Here is a 20,850-nt window from a genome sequence, read left to right on the forward strand (position 1 = left end):
GTGTGCCCACCTCCGCTGATAGTTCAGTCTTGTCGATGGTTTCTTGGACGAGACCAGGATGTCTTGAAGTTGAGGAGAAATGTTCCGGTGTTGGAATACAAGCTTTTCAACTTCCACGCAGTGAGATTCAGAGATGAACGAAACAGGTGGAGTAGAGAACCCCCGTCTTGGGTAAGGAGGCGTGGGTCGTTTCCCAGGGGAATCAGGTGGTTTATTGATGGTTGAACTAGATAGGCGTACCACAGGTGTCGTGCCCACGCTGGGGCATTGAGAATTAGGTCCACGTTGTCTATGATGCACTTCTGGACTGTGCGGGAGATGAGAGGTATCAGAAAGGTGTAGAGCAGGTCCTCCGTCCAATCCAATAGGAACACATCCTGCACTAGTCGGTGTGGACTGGGATATATGGAGCAGAACAGATCCATCTTCTTGTTCTGTTGCAAAGAGGTCGATTCGTGGAAGACCCCCAGGTGCAAAATATCTGATTTGCTACATCCTGAAGGAGCTCCCACTCGTGGGGGTGAAATATCATGCTCGGTTTGTCGACCCTGGAGTTTGATGACTCCAGGCAGGTAAGTGACCTGGAGGAAGATGGATTTGCTCTCTACCCATTCCAGGATCCAGACTGCCTCTCTGCAGAGGTTCCAAGAACCTGACCCTCCTCCTTTGTTGATGTAGAACATGGCGACTTGGTTGTCCGTGTGGACCATGACAATCTATCCGTGGAGGGTTAGTTCAAAGGCACAAAGAGCATTTTGGATAGCCCGAAGTTCTAGGAAATGTATTTGTTGTACTCGTTCCCAGGTGGACCACAGGCCTTGAGTCTGTAGGTGGGTGAGATGTGCATCCCACCCCTTGGTGGAAGCGTCCATGGTGAGTACTGTGTGATGTAGATGGGGCTAGAGAGGCAACCCGGACATCAGCGCCAGTGTCAGCCACCACTCCAAATCCCTTTTCATGCTGGATGTGTGATAGGAGTGGACAGAGCATGGAAGAACTGGCTCCATTGGGACTTCAGGCCCCATTGCAAATGCCGCATATGTAGATGTGTGTGAGGTATGACATAGATTGAAGCTGCCATGTGACCGAGAATGGTGAGGATCTGGCGGGCTGGAGCAGTGGTGGCTGCTTGGAGTCGACCGGCAAGTGTTGTCAGGGCAAGAGCCCAGGATTCCGGAAGGAAGGCCTTGTCTTGAATGGTGTCGATATGAGCCCCGATGAACTGTAAGACCTGAGTGGGTTGTAGGTTCGATTTCTAGTAGTTGACCAGTAGGCCCAGATTATCTAGGCAAGATATGGTTCGTAGAAGGTTGCTTCGTAGGGTGGACTGGCTGGAGGCAACCAGTAGCCAGTCGTCTAGGTAGGGGAAATATCTATTCACTAAGTTATATGTAAAGCCTGTTGCTGAATTTGTTTCGCTGTAAACCGATTAGATGTCCTGAAAGATTATCGGTATATAAAAACCACAAATAAATAAATACATCTGGATCCCTTGTCGACAGAGATGAGCCACCGCTAGGCATTTGGTGAAAACTCTGGGGGCAGAGGAGAGGCCAAATGGAAGAACCTTGTACTGGAAATGGCGACCATTGATCGTGAAATATAGGTACCGCCAGGACAAAGGATGTATCTGTATATGGGCATATGCATCCTTTAGATCCAGTGAGCATATCCAACCTCTGGGATGAAGGAAGGGTAGGATGCACTTGAGGAATGTCATCTTGAATTTCTCCTTTGTTAGGTATTTGTTGAGAGAACGGAGGTCCAGGATAGGTCGAAGGCTACCTGATCTCTTGGGAATAAAGAAGTACTGGGAATAAAAACCCTGATGGAGCTGTGAGGAGGGCAGCTCTCAAATGCATCTCTGCTGGAGTAGATGGTTGATCTCCTGTAGCAATGGTCTACATTATGTCTGGAGGTGTTTTTGGCGGACCAGGTGTAGTAAGGATGGAAGAGAAATGAAATTGAGGGAATATAATCTGTAAGACCCAAAGGTCGGATGTGATGTTTTCCCAGGCTTGAAGAAAATCGAAAGAGCCTGCCTCCTACTGGGTTTGGTGGTAGCGGTGGGAGCAATTTCCCTAAAAATCCTGAGGGCCTTTAGGGGGATGAGATTCTGCTGGTGGCCGAGGTTGCCGAGAGGGTTGGGAACATTGCCGCTGTCCTTGCTATTGTGCAGGCTGTTGGCGACTCAACTGGTATGAGATTGGCCGGTAAACTGGATATGACAGATATGGACGACGTGGGTAAGCTGGTTTTCTGTATGAGCATCATGACGAAGCTGCTTCTGATGGGGCGGTCAAGGACATGACAACTATTTTTTGTTCTTTGAGCTGTGAGAATCTCCTTTAGTTTAATCACCAAAAGATTGTCCGGTAGACAAGGAAGGTCTGCTAGTTTTTCATGAACATCGTCACTGATGGCACTTGCTCTTAACCACACTAAGCAGCGGGCCGCAATGGCGTTAGATTTCACTGTGTCAAATCCTTCGTATACTGAACGAAGCAGGTATCGTAAGCCCTCTTCCATGTCATGGAATTGCTGTGGAGGTCGATCGTCTGGGGACGCAGCCAGTAACAGGGGTTTTAGGGACTGGAAACAATCATAGATATTGTGTCACATAAAATTGATGTATTTTGGCGTTTAACGTGCCCGATTGATAGGACTTCTTGGCAAAGTCCATGTATTTGCAGTCTTTGCCAGGAGGTGAATGAGTGCAGCCTAGTCTTCTTTGCCCTCTGCATCGCGGATTCAACCTCCAAGGCATGAGGGAGCTGGGCCATGGAATAGAACGGTGATTCCGCATACGGTACTAGAGATCCATTTTACGGGAAGTTGGTAGTCCCGAAAAGGGAGATCCCCTTGCCTTAGTCATCACCATGTCCAAGACGTTATACGAAGACAAGGCTGTGGGTTCTGCAGGAGTTTCAAAAATCCTGAGGATCCCCATCATCTCCTATCTGGGGTCAGGAACTTTACGGGTTTCCACATCAAGTCGCGTTGACCCACTTTCTCTAGGAATTTTGAATAAGACAGATCCTCCGGCGGAGAAATCGGCTCAGGTGGAATCTCAGCAGGGTCTGAGGGATAGCCGGTGGAGGAGCCTGGTGAAGTAGATGGCTGGGGGAAGTCATCTGCAGGAGGAAACAGTGGTGGAAGCTGTTTGGCAGCCGAACACCCCAGGTTGGGGCGTCCATGGGTGCTGACCTTGTTGTTCTACAGTCATGGTAGAAATTTGCAAGATTGCCTGAGAGGCTAAACTCGTTGGAGGGAGAGGCCTGGGTAGTAGTGGAGTGCCTCTCAGGGGTATTGCCGCCAACAAGATGGCGGTGTCCGGACCTCTTGGTCTGGCAGTGTCCGGAGGAGGCAGTCTGTCTTTCTCCAACAAGGGTTCCTGAAGGCCTGATTGTTTCCAGTGCTGGGATGCCATAGAAAGGCATGAAAAGAGACACTCTAAGAGCAGGAACAGTGGGAGACAGCTGGTGAACAAGGTCCTTCCAAGTCGACCACTATAAGGGGAGAGGGTTCCCTAGGTCGCTTGTGTCCAGAAACATGCTTCTTCGCAGGTCTGGGGGCACCTTGCATCGATTGCTTCAACGCCGGCATCGATGGGCTTCGGTGTGTCAAAGATGATGAGTCGATAACTTCAACGCGGATGTTTTCTTCAGCACTGCCAACACATCTCCCGTGCCGTGCTTCAGTGCCGCATGGGCTTACTTCGGCGGACCAAGGAGGCCCAATACTGGAAAGGTTCTTTAGACATCCGGGGGGGGGTCCCAGAGAGGATCTAGCTGAGTCCTCCCGAGGGGGCATAGGAGCCCGGCGCTGCAGGCTGCCCTTTGCCGCTAGGCCTGAGGGGACATGCGGCCGCAGTCCCGGCATGAAGCCTGATCGCGATTGGGTCCCAAGCAGATATAGCAGCGTTCGTGGCAGTTGGTTATGGACATGATTTTTCCACACTAGCAGAATTTAAAGCCAGGTGGCCGCGGCATGACGAATTGATGATGTTTTGTGGTTTTTTTACACAAATTTTCCTCAGAGAGGAGAGAGGAGAGAGTTGCGCGGAAAAAAAAGAGACTGAGGAGACTCGGGGAAATGCGGGAAGATACAAGCAAGTACACATCACTGACAAAGTTCAATGATCTTTGAGAGCACCGCCACCTAGAGGCACAGAGGACGTCCCAGACAACATGGCTAATTCATGCTGCTTATCTACGGGAAAATTAAATTAATGTAGTTCTTTTGCATTACACTAAGAACCAGGTAAAAACAAAAATTTAACAAAAGAAATCAGAGTAATTACCTTAGGACTGTAAGTTTTAAAAACTCCTTCATATATACCACCATTTTTCACTTGTACTTCACATTTTGATCCCTATAAAAGTAAAACAAAAAAGATGACATCATTTAGCCATTTGCATTTTCCTAAGTAATAAGAAACCCAGATCATGCTGTGGTATATCATTCATCATATTTACAAAGTCTAGAAAGGAAAATTTAATGTTACTAAAGCATGAAAATGTATTTTCTAATCACCTTTAAAAGTTTTTGTTTTTTTTAATTAGGTCAGATTGTGTGTTTAAGGCAGGAAGGAACTCCAATTTTACCATAAGCAACTAAAAGCTACATTACTTCAAGAACAGACCATGTAATTCCATAGCAACGGTAACAGCATTCACGATTTAATGTGTGAAGGTGTGCAAAATTTGTGTGTGCAAAATTTACTGCCAATTTGAGTTTTTGCGCACACACAAAAAAAAAACCCCAAAACAAAACAGGTACTACTAATATGTATGTGCAAATTAGCACTCCTTCATACAAATTATATATTTACAAAGGCATAACCTATTACTTTCTAATGCAGAGTAGTGCACCTGTTTAACTCATGTTTTCTAAGTATTAGAAACATAACTCCTAGTCAGAGGTAAAGTTTCCAGGGCTAATATTAGTCTGTAGACAGAAGCTAGAGTTCTGGTGCTAAAATCTGTACTCAGGGCTTTATAAGCAGAAAACATGGTTATGGGCCCAAACATGATTGTATACAAGGCGGGATGAGCTGCAGTCAAGCAGGGCAAATGGTACATAGAGGGCTCAGAAACCTGCAAAATAAAGAGAAGCAGCAGGACCACGTGGTGAGTGATACTGCTCCCATCCCCAACCCAGCCGTCTAGCCCAGCACTGTTTTCAGGCCCTTAAATTGCAGACGCTCCCTGGGGCGTCGCGCACCTGAAGGAGCGCGACCTAAGGGGCCTGCCCCTTAGTGCGCTCCTTTGTGAGGATTCAGACGAAAGGCCCTCCTTTCGCTATACTACCCCACCACAGCAGTGCTACACGCCCCTTCGTGCAGCCCCAAGTGAAGACTCGGCCTCTAGTACGGCTCAACATTTGCTTCGCCTCCATTATTGCTTATTCTGCCCTCTTCTACCACATCCTGGTGGTTCAAGCATTCTGAGAAGCCTCAGAGCTCCACCAGCTATCATAGCCACAGGCGCCTCCCTTTCCAGCCCCACTCGATCTACCAGCACTGCCCGTAGTTCCAGTAGCCACCATGCGTTCCTTCAACATTCCTATCTTCTACAACCGTCTGAGGAGACTCCCTAAGCCCTACCCACATTCACGCAACTGACAACAGAGGATCATCCCCATCTCTATAACGCCTTGCACACAACTACTAGGCCAGGCACTTTTCTCACTGACTTTATTCAATGCTCAGTCCATCTCTAAAAAATCACACATCCTTAACGACCTCCTAAACGAAACTAAACCAGACATCTGTGCTATCACAGAAACCTGGTTAAAAACTACAGATACAGTACTTCTAAATCAGCTACCTACCCAGGCTTATGACCTACTCTCTATTCCCAGGATCAAAAAAAGAGGAGGAGGGCTACTCCTAGCCGCCAAAAAAGGATTAGGCCTGACCCTACAAGCCACAATTACAACAGCTAACCTCGAATTTGCCCTCTTCAAATCAAAATACCTTCTAATCGGATTGATTTACGCTCCCTCAGGAATTCTCGAGGCAGACCCATCCCCCATCATTGAACTAGCCGCCAAACATCTTAATGCAGGAAAACCAGCGATCCTCATGGGAGACTTCAACCTGCACGTGGACGTCCTACCTCGCTCCACCAACTGCGAAACCCTACTCTCCTCCCTCGGCCACATGGGGTTCAGGCAAATTGTCAACGAACCAACCCACAAGGCAGGTCACACGTTAGACCTCATTTTCGTAAATGAAGGAATATCGTCCGTTAACAATCCATCATGCCTACAGGTCCCTTGGACAGACCACTGAATCATCTCCACGGCTCTAGAGATCATGGAGCACCCTCCCCAAACTACACATGCAACCTCAGTCGCCATCAGAAAACCTTGTACTGGAGAAATCCTCAGCTCTCATTTATCCAAAGAACTAGCTCAACTAAACCTCTCAGACGTCAACACTGCCACTACCTCATGGATCAACATCACCAATAGGGTGGCTGATCAAGTATGCCCCATGACCACGAAATTGCTCCATCCTGAAAAGGACAACAGGAAACCCTGGTTCACGCCGGAGTTGAAGTCGCTCAAACAAGAGCTCAGATGTAAGGAACACAGGTGGCGAAAAAACCAGTCCACTATTACCCTCTTGGCTTATAAATCTTGCCTAAACTCTTACAGAAACATCATCAATATAACCAAGAAAGAATTCTTCTCAAAAAAGATCCACCACTTTATCTTCGACTCTAGAGCTCTGTTTTCCTATGTGTCAGCCCTCACTAAACCAACTACCCCTCTTATACCAGACGCACAAGCATCCAACAAAGCCAACGAACTGGCGGTCTACTTTGAGAAAAAAATAGACACCCTCCTCGCTCCTCTCAAGGGGCCCTCTCCTCAACCGAACTACCCTCCCACCACCAGCACACAACACTCTCACCCAACCCACATGCAATACAAAGCAACTACAGCTTCGATGGCTTCCCTTGAGCAGACGTCCGCCTTAGAAATTGAAAACATCCTTAGGAAGATGAAGCCCCCGTCCCACCCACTTGACCACATCCCATCCAATCTACTGTTCTCCATTCCTAACATCATCACTAAACCGATAGCAGACATCATAAACTGCTCGCTCTCCCAAGGTCAAGTCCCTGACCAACTCAAGCTTGCTATTCTCAAGCCTCTCCTTAAAAAAACCTAACCTTCCACCCACTGACCCAGCTAACTTCAGACCAATTGCCAACCTCCCAATGATTGCAAAAATCAAGGAGAAGGTAGTAAACAGACAACTATCCGAATTCCTAGAAGAGAATGACATTCTAACCTCCAATCAATTCGGATTTTGAAAGTCACTGAACACTGAATCTCTACTAGCCTCGCTTTCTGATAACATCCTCATCAACCTGGAAAATGGTCAACCTTTCCTTCTAGTCTTACTGGACCTCTCCTCAGCGTTCGACACTGTGAACCATTCCTGCCTCATTCAGCGTCTAGCAGATATTGGTATAACAGGTTCAGCGCTCAACTGGTTCAAATCTTTCCTTGAAAACAGGCAATACAAGGTTAGGATTAACAACAAAGAATCACTCCCTATCAGATCAAAGCTGGGGGTACCTCAAGGATCATCCCTTTCACCTACACTATTCAATATTTATCTCCTTCCACTCTGCCATCTACTATCTAACCTCAAGCTAACACACTTCCTATACGCGGATGACATTCAGATCCTCATCCCGATAATGGAATCCCTCCACAAAACGTGGTCTTACTGGAACAGCTGCCTTTCGGCAATCAAAAACATGCTAACAAGCCTCAACCTCATGCTAAATACTAGCAAAACTGAAATCCTCATAATAGCTCCAGACAAATGCTCTCTATTCAACCCAACTAGTTCCACCCAACTCTCCTTCACATCAGTCAACCACACGCCACAAGTAAGAGATCTTGGTGTACTTCTGGACAACCAACTCAACTTCACCAAGTTCATAAACAATACTACCAAAGACTGCTTCTTCAAATTGCAAGTCTTAAAAAAATTAAAACCTCTTCTACACTTCCGAGACTTCCGCTTGGTACTACAATCTATCATCCTCCCTAAACTGGACTATTGCAACTCACTCCTCCTGGGCCTGCCAGCCAACACCATCAAACCACTTCAGATGGTCCAGAACGCGACGGCCAGAATTCTCACTAACACCAAAAAATGGGATCACATCACCCCTATCCTCCAAAATCTTCACTGGCTGCCTTTAAAATTTAGGATACAATTTAAATTCCTCATGATGATTCACAAGGCTCTTCACAACATCTCCCCCCTCAACCTATCCTTCCAACTACAGCAACACATCTCCAATAGACCAATCAGAAGTGCATACCAGAACATGCTTCACACCCAGCCAACAAAAACCTCATTGAGGAAACGAGCTCTGTCCACTGCAGGTCCCCATCTTTGGAACCTGCTCCCACCGGACCTCCGCCAAGAACCATGCCTTCCGACATTCAAAAAGAAGCTAAAGACTTGGCTATTCACTCAAGCTTTCCCTGAGAGCTAAAATCTGGTGAAGCGACAGACGATATACCTACCTCTGTACATATGTTCCTGATTTATGGTTCCCAGTTACATTTAATTGAGTTTATGAAAGTTCTCTTTAATAGTTTTCCTGTATACTTGTGTTAATGTATTCTGCCTTGAGGCGACTGTTTTAATGTATTTCCGCCCTGGAGGCGACTGTTCAGTACCTTGTAAACCGGTGCAATATGTATTCTTTACAGGAACATCGGTATATAAAAATTAAAAATAAATAAATACATACATAGAGTATTTCTGCTTAAGTTTCCTCCGCTGCCATTGACTAGGGTAAAAGAGGGTTGTCCTCTACTCCCCACTATGCAAAAGGCTTTGCACATATTTTGTGTTAGCGCGTTTTTTTTTTGTTTTTTTTAACTCCTAATGCAATAGCATAACAGCTTACTGCATCGGAAGTTAATTTTAGTGTGTAGGTTAAGAAACTGTGCTCTGATTTTCCGTGCACTTTTAATGGATGGCTCACTACATTAGGTGCTCACCTCTAGATTCATCAAAAAAAAAGTTAACGCATTGATAACTCACGCGATAAAAAGGGGAGTTTATGAAAATAAACTTAGGGATTACCAGTGTGCACTATTTTTCAAATCCTGGGCTAAGGGGAAAGGGAGAGGGCATCTGGGGGGGCCCTCACTGTGTGCACCTATTTATATCTCTATAGGAGGGTCATCTAATAGGTCGAGGTGAGATGGTGGTGGTGGTTTAGGGGCCAGTTTCGCATATAGAGTGAGACGTACGAACAGCACAGTACACCTTGGTGAAGATTTGACGTCATTTGGAGTGAGGAAAGTCTCACAAAGATGAAATTTTGTACTAGCCTTTCCTTACTCCAAATGACATCAAATCTTCACCAAGGTGTACTGTGCTGTTCGTACGTCTCACTCTACATGCGAAACTGGCCCCTAAACCACCACCACCATCTCACCTCGACCTATTAGATGGCCCCCCTATAGAGATATAAATAGGTACACACAGCGAGGCCTCCCCCCAAAGGCACTTTCTCTCTACTCCACCTCCCTCTCTCCTTCGCCCCCTCCAAGCCGGGAAATAGCCAAAATACAATTCAAAAAATGTATCGCAAATTGCATTATGGCTATTTCGGGCATATCACACAGCCGAGCACAGCCAGGAAAAAAGGTGTAGTTATTTCTGGCATTAAAACCGTGCGGTAGCATGCATTATGCTATCACATGGTGCGATATTGCCCCTAATTTAACTAAATCCCGCCCAAAACTCCTCCCCGATCCCCCCCCCCAAAATTTGCATTCGCACCATACTTTTCGCATTAACGCCATAACGCATTTTGATGAATGATGAGGTCAGGTAGAACTGGAGTTCGTTTTGAATTAAAAAAATGAGCTCCTTATATCTTATTCATATTTTGTCATTGCACCACAAAAGATCATCATACCAAAACAAGAATCGAAAACCTGGAGATCACAGTTCTGATAAACACTCAATATCTGACCTTGTGCTCAATTCTTAAGGTTGTAAGCTCTTCGAAATAGATGCATTATCTTTATAGTAATCTTGTACTTTGCTACATGTACTGGCTATGCTGTATAAATACTTTTATTACTAAATAATGAAATTTCCAAGTATTACAAGTATTACTTTCTCTCATTCTGCCATCTGTGGCAGGGTTCAGCTAGAAATCCCACCTCACTACAAGCTACTCTTCTACTGCATGCTAGTTTATGTCAAAAAATAGAAATGACAAGAATAGGAATAAAGATATACTTTTTTTTTCTGCCACAGACAAACATTGCTATAAAGTTTAATTTTTCCCTGGGGGCAGGAATTTTAAATCGTGAAAATTATAGACCCACATACTTCCACTGACAGGGTGCAAAAATCTGTTTGTGAGTTGTATCTTTAAATGCATTCTACAAAAAAAAAAAAAAAATAATAATAATAATAATAATATCAGGAAAATTTGCAAATAACTTTTAACCCAAGAACTGGGAATTTTCAATTTAAAAAATCTGATTACATGTGCCATAAACACCACAAAAACAGGCCTCACCTCACTGCCTACTCTGCTTCCTGGGATGGTTGGGGATGCTGCAGAGACAGCATTCACAACCCCTGGAGGTGAGAAGGCGGAGTACAAGCCTCAGCCATCAATCAACAGCAACACATATTGGCCAGACTAAGGAACCACGACTGCACATTCCGAAGGGATCATGGTTGTTTGACCCATAGTTGAGGGCTGTCACTGCGATGGCCAACCTAAGGGAGGGAAAGGAATATAAAAATAGGGGTAAAATGCCCTGAGTAGTTGCAATTGAAGGGTCATGGTGCTGGATTCCAGCCCCAGTTCTGACTGAGATAAAAGAATAGTGATAGCGAGAAACAGATTACAGATACACAAACCTTGTGACTCAGAAAATATAAGATAAATTGCAAGGAAATTGCTGAATTAGAATTACTGTATACAAAATATAAATGTTGAAAACTTACAACAACTGACGTAAGTATGTGAACCATTCTCATGTTTGCATAGATTCCATCAAACGAAATCTGAAGAAAAAAACAAAACAATCAAACTACAAATAGCAAAAACTTAGGCTTCAGTCCTGCGCAAGTCATAGATGCACATACAATTATTCCCCAGAGCAGGGCTGGAATATTCCAGGCACCAAGTCACCCAGGTGCCTACAATTCAATGCCAAGTATCTGCTGGCGCAGCCAGGCCAGGCTGAGGAGATGCCACCAATGTCAGGGGCAGGGCCTGAGCTAAGAATCTGTGTTTGGGTCAAAAAGATGCTGCTGAGAACAGAACCCACTGATGTCAGGAGCAGAGTTCAGGCCACAGCAGTCCAGAGCTGTCCTGTGTTGCTAGGCCTCATATTAGTTTGTAGGGAGAAGGTGAGGCAGAAGAGTGCATCAAGAGAGGTAGGTGGGGAAGGGTGAAGGAGGTGGTAGGGAGAGAGAAAGGTGTCTGAAGGTAGCTGGGAAGGGGATAAGTGTGCCTCATGGGACAGAAGCAAACAAACAAACAAAAAAAAATGGAAAATAAATTCCCTGGCTCCTAAAACTTTTTGGCTGGTGCCAAAGTTTTATACATTTTTTCACAACTGCCTGGAGTAAACCTATGCAGGACAGAGTCAATTTTGCCTTGAATCAACCCATATATCCATTTTGCAACATGAGAAAACAAAGGATCAAATATCACCAGTTGATTTGGCCATTTATGTCCCTCAGAATTTTTGCAGAGAGAAGTACAAAACAACTCAGATCAGAGGCTGTGATGAACATAAAATAAACTCATTATTTACAATAAATCTTTGTATTGCTCAATGAGTTATTTTATCAGAAAATATGTAGCCAATTCAGGATTTCCACCCACTAGTTAAAAGTAAGTTTGCTTATCATAAACGGTGTTTTCTATAGATAGCAGAATGAATTAGCCATGATCTGTGGGCGATATCAAGCAGCACTGAACGGATTCTCTCGCCCAAGCTAGTAGAGCTTTGAGCTCTACTGAGCATGTGTGGGAGTTCCCATGCAAGCGTTGCTCCAGAACCTCTTCAGTCTGTTTCAAAGCTAATAGAATAGGAAACCCTGATATCCAGGGAAGAGGATGGGCAACTCATGGCTAATTCAGCCCGCCATCTATGGTAAGAAATTTGCTTTTTTCCATTAATAAGCAGGGCTAAATTAGCCATGATCTGCAGGAGTCAACAAGCTGAGGACAGCAGCATAGCATTTCAGATATAGCAACCTAGACTACACCGTGAAGAGCAGACTATTTGGAAACTGCATGGTGCAAGACAGCTATTCTGCAGTAGCGACACATGAACGTAGAGACCCAATGATCAGGTAGTTGCTTTACCTTTGTCCTCTATGGGTATCTCTCTGACATGCGCAATGGGGGAAGCTGCTGCTCACACTTGGTAAGCTCTAACCGGGTTGGTGAGATCAAACCCAGCCACTGTGTAACAGTGTTGTATGCAATTAGTTATCTAATTCAATAATGTTTTAGTTACAGGAACACCTAATCTGTTGCGATCAGGAAATAGATGTGATGCTTTCCTGTAAGTTGCGTTTATATTTGTAGTATGCCAGAGTTCTTTTCCAGTCAACATGTGTAGCAACTTCTCACCATCATGTGCATGAGGCTTTCAGAAGAAAGTTGGAAGCACGATTGAATCAGATGAAAAGCAGATACCACTTTTGGTAAATGTTTTGGGTGTGTCCTGAGAACAAGGAAGAATTGCATGTAAGGTGGGTAATGAACTAAAGCTTGCAACTCACTAGATCTTTGTTAGAGAACTGCTACTAGAAAAAGAACTTACCATGGAGACCAATGCAGTATCTGTGCAAGTTAAAGGATGCTCAGAATTGAGCACCTGCTCATCCACCTCTCCAGGGCACCCAATGTAAAATGCAAATGGGCTGCCATGGTAAAAAGGAGGTGCTAAGGAAATTGCATGCCCTTAGCACCTCCTTGGCAGCAGCAGCAGCTGTCAGCCAGTTAGGAAAACAGATGCTCAATTTTAGAGCGCCCCTTTTTTTTCCCCCCAACTTGACCGCTGGCACCTTTTTTTTTCCTTTTTTGTTTTGGGACATCCTAATTATTTTTTTAGCAACTCCAACTTAATATCATCATGATATTAAGTCAGAGTAAGTACAGAAAAGCAGTATTTTCTGCTTTTTCTATACATGTTTTGGGCCCCTTCAAAGTTAACGCCTGCTTGGAGCAGGGGTTAATTTTTGCAAGTAAAAATGTGAACGTCGGGCGCACATTTTTTTTTTTTTTTTTGCGCATCAGGGAAATAGATAATAGCCTCATCAACATGCATTTACATGTGATGAGCGCTATTATCTATGCGTGCGTTGGACATGTGTTTTGCATCGGGGGTTATAGACCCATGTCCAATCGCAAGCGGCCAGTGCAATGGTACTGCATTGGCCTGTAAGTATTTCAGAGATGCAGATTCCAGAAGTTCAAAAAGAGTATCCATCAGTGATGTTACTGTCCCAGAGTACAAGTTTTTTTGAATCAGAGGGTGCAGATGTAGTCCCCTTCATGAACCTAGAGAGACTAAAGGATGCAAGGAAATAGATGTTCCATTCTCTGGAGAATATGAAAACATAAACCATACTACCATACTGGATCAGACCAAGGGTTCATCAAGCCCAGCATCCTGTTTCCAACAGTGGCCAATCCAGGCTACAAGAACCTGGCAAGTACCAAAACACTACTGATGCCAGTAATAGCAATGGCTATTCCCTAAGTCAAGCAGTTAATGAACTACTCCTCCAAGAACTTATGCAAATCTTTTTTTTAAATCCAGCTACACTAACTGCACTAATCACATCCTCTGGCAACAAATTCCAGAGTTTAATTGTGTGTTGAGTGAAAGAATTTTCTTCGATAGTTTTAAATGTGCTACTTGCTAATTCATGGAGTGCCCACTAGTCATCCTATATCCAAAAGTGTAAATGGACAGATTCCACATTTACCCATTCTAGACCTCTCATGATTTTAAAGACCTCTATTATATCCCCCCTCAGCTGCCTCTTCTCAAAGCTGAAAGGCCTTAACGTCTTCAGCCTTTCCTCATAGGGGTGCTGTTCCATCTCTTTTATCATTTTGGTCGTCCTTCTCTGTACCTTCTCCAGTGCAACTATATCTATTTTGAGATGCGGCAACCAGAATTGTACATAGTATTCAAAGTGCGGTCTCACCATGGAGCGATACAGAGGCATTATGACATTTTCAGTTTATTCAAGATTCCCTTCCTAATAATTCCTATCATTATTTGCTTTTTTGACTGCCGCAGCACAGAGAGCAGATTTCAATATATTATCCACTATGACGCCTAGATCTTTTTCCTGGGTGGTAGCTTCTAATATGGAACTTTACATCGTGTAACTACAGCATGGGTTATTTTCCCTACATGCATCACCTTGCACTTGTCCACATTAAATTTCATCTGCCATTTGGATGCCCAATGTTCCAGTCTCACAAGGTCCTCCTGCAATTTATCACACTCCACTTGTGATTTAACTACTCTGAATAATTTTGTATCATCTGCAAATTTGATTACCTCACTTGTCGTATTCCTTTCCAGATCATTTATAAATATATTGAAAAGCACCAGTCCAAGTACAGATCCCTGAAGGTACTTCCACTGTTTACCCTTTTCCCACTGAGAAAATTGACCATTAATCCTATTCCATGTCCTGTCTTTAACCAGTTTGCAATCCACAAAAGGACAACCGCCTCCTATCCCATAACTCTTTAGTTTCTTAGAAGACTTTCATGAGGGCCCTTTACGCCTTCTGAAAATCCAAAATACACTACATCTACTGGTTCACCTTTATCCAAGTATATTAACCACTTCAAAAAAATGAAGATTTGTAAGGCAAGACTTCCCTTGGGTAAATCCATGATGTGTTCCATTATACCATGTCTTTCTATATGCTCTGTGATTTGATCTTTAGAGTAATTTCCATTATTTTCCCGGCACTGAAGTCAGGCTCACTGGTCTATAGTTTCCCAGGTCACCCCTGCAGCCCCCTTTAAATATTGGGGTTACATTGGCCACCCTCCAGTCTTCAGGTACAATGGATGATTTTAATGATAGGTTACAAATTTTAACTAACTGATCTGAAATTTCATTTTTTAGTTTCGTCAGAACCATGAGGTATATTCCATCCGGTCCAGGTGATTTTGCTACTCTTTAGTTTGACAATCTGGCCTACTACATCTTCCAGGTTCATGGGATTTGGTTCAGCTCATCTGACTCATCACCCTTGAAAACCATCTCCGGAACTGGTATCTCCCCAACATCTTCATTAGTAAACACAGAAGCAAAGAATTAATTTAGTCTTTCTGCAATGGCCTTATCTTCCCTAAGAGCCCCTTTAACCCCTCTGTCATCTAATAGTCCAACCCAACTACCTCACAGGTTTCGTGCTTCAGATATTGAAAAGTTTTTATTATTCATTTTTGCCTCTACGGCCAACTCCATTTCAAATCTCTCTTAGCCTTATCAATGGGTAAATGTATCATCGGGACACGCTACAGAGATAAGTTCGTGGATGGAATAAATGATAGCTTTATGGAGCAATTGGTTCAGGAAACCGACGAGAGAGGGAGCAATTTTAGATCTAATTCCTCAGTGGAGCACAAGATTTGGTGAGAGAGGTAACCGGTGGTGGGGCCGCTTGGCAATAGTGATCATAATATGATCAAATTTGAATTAACGACTGGAAGGGAGACACTAAGGAAATCCACGGCTCTCGTGCTAAACTTTCAAAAGGGAAACTGATAAAATGAGAAAAATAGTTAGAAAAAAACTGAAAGGAGCAGCTACAAAAGTAAAAAGTGTGCAAGAGGCGTGGTCATTGTTAAAAAATACCATCCTAGAAGCACAATCCAGATGTATTCCACACATTAAGAAAGGTGGAAAGCAGGCAAAACGATTACCGGCATGGGTTAAAAGGAGAGGTGAAAGAAGCTATTTTAGCCAAAAGATCTTCATTCAAAACTGGAAGAAGGATCCAGAGGAAAATAGGAAAATGCATAAACGTTGGCAAGTTAAATGTAAGACATTGATAAGACAAGCTAAGAGAGAATTTGAAAAGAAGTTGGCCATAGAGGCAAAAAACTCACAGTAAAAACTTTTTAAAATATATCCGAAGCAGAAAGCCTGTGAGGGAGTCAGTTGGACCGTTAGATGATCGAGGGGTTTAAAGGGGCACTTAGAGAAGATAAGGCCATCGTGGAAAGATTAAATGATTTCTTTGCTTCGGTGTTTACTGAAGAGGATGTTGGGAGGTACCCGTACTGGAGAAGGTTTTCATGGGTAATGATTCAGATGGACTGAACCAAATCACGGTGAACCTAGAAGATGTGGTAGGCCTGATTGATAAACTGAAGAGTCGTAAATCACCTGGACCGGATGGAATACACCCCAGAGTTCTGAAGAAACTAAAAAATGAAATTTCAGACCCATTAGTAAAAATTTGTAACCTACCATTAAAATCATCCATTGTACCTGATGACTGGAGGATAGCTAATGTAACCCCCGTATTTAAAAAGGGCTCCAGGGGAGATCCGGGAAATTACAGACTGGTTAGCCTGACTTCAGTGCCAGGAAAAATAGTGGAAAGTGTTCTAAACATCAAAATCACAGAACATATAGAAAGACATGGTTTAATGGAACAAAGTCAGCATGGCTTTACCCAAGGCAAGTCTTGCCTCACAAATCTGCTTCACTTTTTTGAAGGAGTTAATAAACATGTGGATAAAGGTGAACCCGGTAGTGTGGGTGTACTTGGATTTTCAGAAGACATCTGACAAAGTTCCTCATGAGAGGCTTCTAGGAAAAGTAAAAAGTCATGGGATAGGTGGTGATGTCCTTTTGTGGATTACAAACTGGCTAAAAGACAGGAAACAGAGAGTAGGATTAAATGGACAATTTTCTCAGTGGATGGAGTGGGCAGTGGAGTGCCTCAGGGATCTGTACTGGGACCCTTACTTTTCAATATATTTATAAATGATCTGGAAAGAAATACGATGAGCGAGGTAATCAAATTTGCAGATGACACAAAATTGTTCAGAGTAGTTAAATCACAAGCAGATTATGATAAATTGCAGGAAGACCTTGTGAGGCAGGAAAATTGGGCATCTAAATAGCAGATGAAATTTAATGTGGACAAGTGCAAGGTGATGCATATAGGGAAAAATAACCCATGCTATAGTTACACAATGTTAGGTTCCATATTAGGTGCTACTACCCAAGAAAGAGATCTAGGCGTCATAGTGGATAACACATTGAAATCATCGATTCAGTGTGCTGTGGCAGTCAAAAAGGCAAACAGAATGTTGGGAATTATTAGAAAGAAATTATTAGAATATCATAATGCCTCTGTATCACTCCATGGTGAGACCGCACCTTGAATATTGTGTACAATTCTGGTCGCCGCATCTCAAAAAAGATATAATTGCGATGGAGAAGGTACAGAGAAGGGCTACCAAAATGATAAAGGGAATGGAACAGTTCCCCTATGAGGAAAGACTGTAGAGTCTAGGACTTTTCAGCTTGGAGAAGAGACGGCTGAGGGGGGATATGATAGAGGTGTTTAAAATCATGAGAGGTCTAGAACGGGTAGATATGAATCTTTTTTTACTCTTCGGATAATAGAAAGACTAGGGGGCACTCCATGATGTTAGCATGTGGCACATTTAAAAATAATCGGAGAAAAGTTCTTTTTCACTCAACGCACAATTAAACTCTGGAATTGTTGCCAGAGGATGTGGTTAGTGCAGTTAGAATAGCTGTGTTTAAAAAAGGATAAGTTCTTGGACGAGAAGTCCATTACCTGCTATTAATTAAGTTGACTTAGATAATAACCACCGCTATTACTAGCAACGGTAACATGGAATAGACTTAGTTTTTGGGGTACTTGCCAGGTTCTTATGGCCTAGATTGGCCACTGTTGGAAACAGGATGCTTGGCTTGATGGACCCTTGGTCTGACCCAGTATGGCATGTTCTTATGTTTTACACTTAACGTGACAATGCTTATGCTTTTTCCTATTTTCTTCAGATGGATCCTTCTTCCAATTTTTTAAGGATTTTTTTTTTTTTGGCTAAAATAGCCTCTTTTACCTCACCAACCATGCCAAGAATCGTTATGCCTTCCTCCACTGTTCTTAATGCTTGGAATTACATGTAAACGGTTACATACACTGTAATGGCAGAAAGGTGTACTCGTACCAACGTAGCTGTCAACCCAGATTAAGAAAGAGAATGTAGACAAGATGGTAAATGCTGAGGTTCGCAACTGAAGGAATTTAGGTTATTCTAACATTTCCACTTGAAAGAATACCTGCATCTCATGGATGGTGAACAAGATATCTGATCAAGACCACTATACTGTGACAGAGTTTAACATCCAAGCTGCTAGATTCAGAGCTGGCAATATCAGGTGCAATAATGAGCCAGTTTCTTGGGTTAGCCATGCAGGGTCATCTCCCAGTCGGATGGGAGTTCTTATAGAAAACTGTACTAAATAGGCATACCACAGTTGTCTTGGCCACACCAGCATGATTAGGTTCATCTTGGCCTGGTCTTGCATAAACTTGTGAATGGTCTTCGATATAAGTGGTATTTAAGAAAAAGCATACATGAGGCCTCTACCCCATGGAATTAGGTAAGAACATAAGAAATTGCCATGCTGGGTCAGACCAAGGGTCCCTCAAGCCCAGCATCCTATTTCCAACAGAGGCCAAAACCAGGCCACAAAAACCTGGCAATTACCCAAACACTAAGAAGAACCCATGCTACTGATGCAATTAATAGCAGTGGCTATTCCCTAAGTATAACTGATTAATAGCCATTAATGGACTTCTGCTCCAAGAACTTATCCAAACCTTTTTTGAACCCAGCTACACTAACTGCACTAACCACCTCCTCTGGCAACAAATTCCAGAGCTTATTATGCTTTGAGTGAAAAAGAATTTTCTCCGATTAGTCTTAAATGTGTTACTTGCTAACTTCATGGAATGCCCCCGAGTCCTTCTATTATTCGAAAGTGTAAATAACCGAGTCACATCTACTCGTTCAAGACCTCTCATGATCTTAAAGACCTCTATCATATCCCCCCTCAGCCGTCTCTTCTCCAAGCTGAACAGCTCTAACCTCTTCAGCCTTTCCTCATAGGTGAGCTGTTCCATCCCCTTTATCATTTTGGTTCCCCTTCTCTGTACCTTCTCCATCTGCAGTATCACACAGAGTGATGGGACAGATGGAACAATCCATTTAGCTTTGTTTTGTTCTGTTACAAAGAAGTCTATCCATGGCTGTCAATCCAGTGAGCGTACAGAGAAGAGATCATCTTGGTGGTGGCTGAAGAGGATCAGTATGCATTGCTTTGAGAAATTTTAGAACGAGGTATTGGGGTATATTCTTTAGTGTATTTGTTATAAAAAGCAAGCCAAAAGGTAGGAAACTATCATAAAAAATAAAAGCACAGAAAATAAAGATGAACATGGTTTAATGGGACAAATCCAGCATGGATTTACCCAAGGGAAGTCTTGCTTCATAAATCTGCTACTTTTTTTTTTTAAGGGATAAAAGTGAACTGGTAGATGTGGTGTATTTGGACTTTCAGAAAACGTTTGATAAAAGCCTTTCATAAGAGACTTTAAGAAAACTAAAAAGTCATGGGATATGAGATGTTCTTTTGTGGATTGCAAATTGCATAAAAGACAGGAGACAGTAGGATTAAATAGTCTCTTCACAGTGGAAAAAGGTAAATAGTGCTTTTTAATATATTTATAAATGATCTGGAAAGGGGTACGAAGAGAGTGAGGTGATCAAATTTGCAGATTACAGCATTATTCACAGTAGTTAAATCAAAAACAGATTGTGATAAAATGCAAGAGGATCTTGCAAGACTAGAGGATTGCACATTCATATGGCAGATGAAAATTTAATGTGGACAAGTGCAAGGTGATGCATATAGAGAAAAATAACCCATAATGTAGTTGTGCAATGTTAGGCTCCATATTAGGAGTTACCACCCAGGAAAAAGATATCGGCATCATAGTTGATATTACATTGAAATCACCAGCTCAGTGTGCTGTGACAGTCAAAAAAAGCAAACAATGGGCCTTATTTTCTAGCAAAGGTAGCGCACGCCTGCGAGAGCTAGCGAAGATAGCGCACGCCTGCGCTACCTACATCGGAGCGGAGTCGGCCCCGGAAGAGGAGGAGTCGGGGCGTCACTGAGGCCAACTCTGCGAGGACGGCATGAACAGCGAAAAGGTAAGGAGCGCCCAATAATTACACCTTTTATGGTGTAGTTATTCGGCGCGACGCTGGCAGCGATCGCACTGCGGTAGTGCGATCGCTGCTGGCTAGCGCAGGACCGTCCCCCCCCGCCCCCTGTGACCACCAGATTTTCTAAGTTCTGCGAACTTAGAAAATCCAGCCCAATGTTAGGAATTATTAGGAAGGGAATGGCAAATAAAACAGAAGACGTCATAATGCCTCTGCATCGTTCCATGGCAAGACCACACATTGAATACTGTGTGCAATTCTGGTCGCCCCCATCTCAAGAAAGATATAGTTGCACTGGAGAAAGTAGAGAAGGGTGACCAAAATGATAAAGGTCTCCCTATGAGGAAAGGCTAACGAGGTTAGGGCTGTTCAACTTTGAGAAGAGACTGCTGAGGTGGTGTATGAAAAGCAAGTTTGCTTACCGTAAACTGTGTTTCCGTAGATAGCAGATGATTTAGCCATGCTGTATCGGAGC

General features: G+C 43.4%; 1 protein-coding gene across 9 annotated transcripts in view; it reads right to left on the reverse strand.

The window, feature by feature from the left end:
- Positions 1–20,850, reverse strand: part of ATXN2 (ataxin 2) — a 472,151-nt gene that overhangs the window by 427,207 nt on the left and 24,094 nt on the right. For all 9 annotated transcript variants that reach the window (XM_029571731.1, XM_029571728.1, XM_029571730.1 and 6 more), the window contains 2 exons: positions 11,033–11,092; positions 4,304–4,375 (listed from right to left, as the gene is read on the reverse strand). In XM_029571731.1, coding sequence (XP_029427591.1) covers positions 4,304–4,375; positions 11,033–11,092 — 132 coding nt within the window. The remainder of the gene's footprint in view (positions 1–4,303; positions 4,376–11,032; positions 11,093–20,850) is intronic.

The sequence above is a fragment of the Rhinatrema bivittatum genome, chromosome 11 (genome assembly GCF_901001135.1).
Source record: "Rhinatrema bivittatum chromosome 11, aRhiBiv1.1, whole genome shotgun sequence".
Classification (NCBI taxonomy): Eukaryota; Metazoa; Chordata; class Amphibia; order Gymnophiona; family Rhinatrematidae; genus Rhinatrema; species Rhinatrema bivittatum.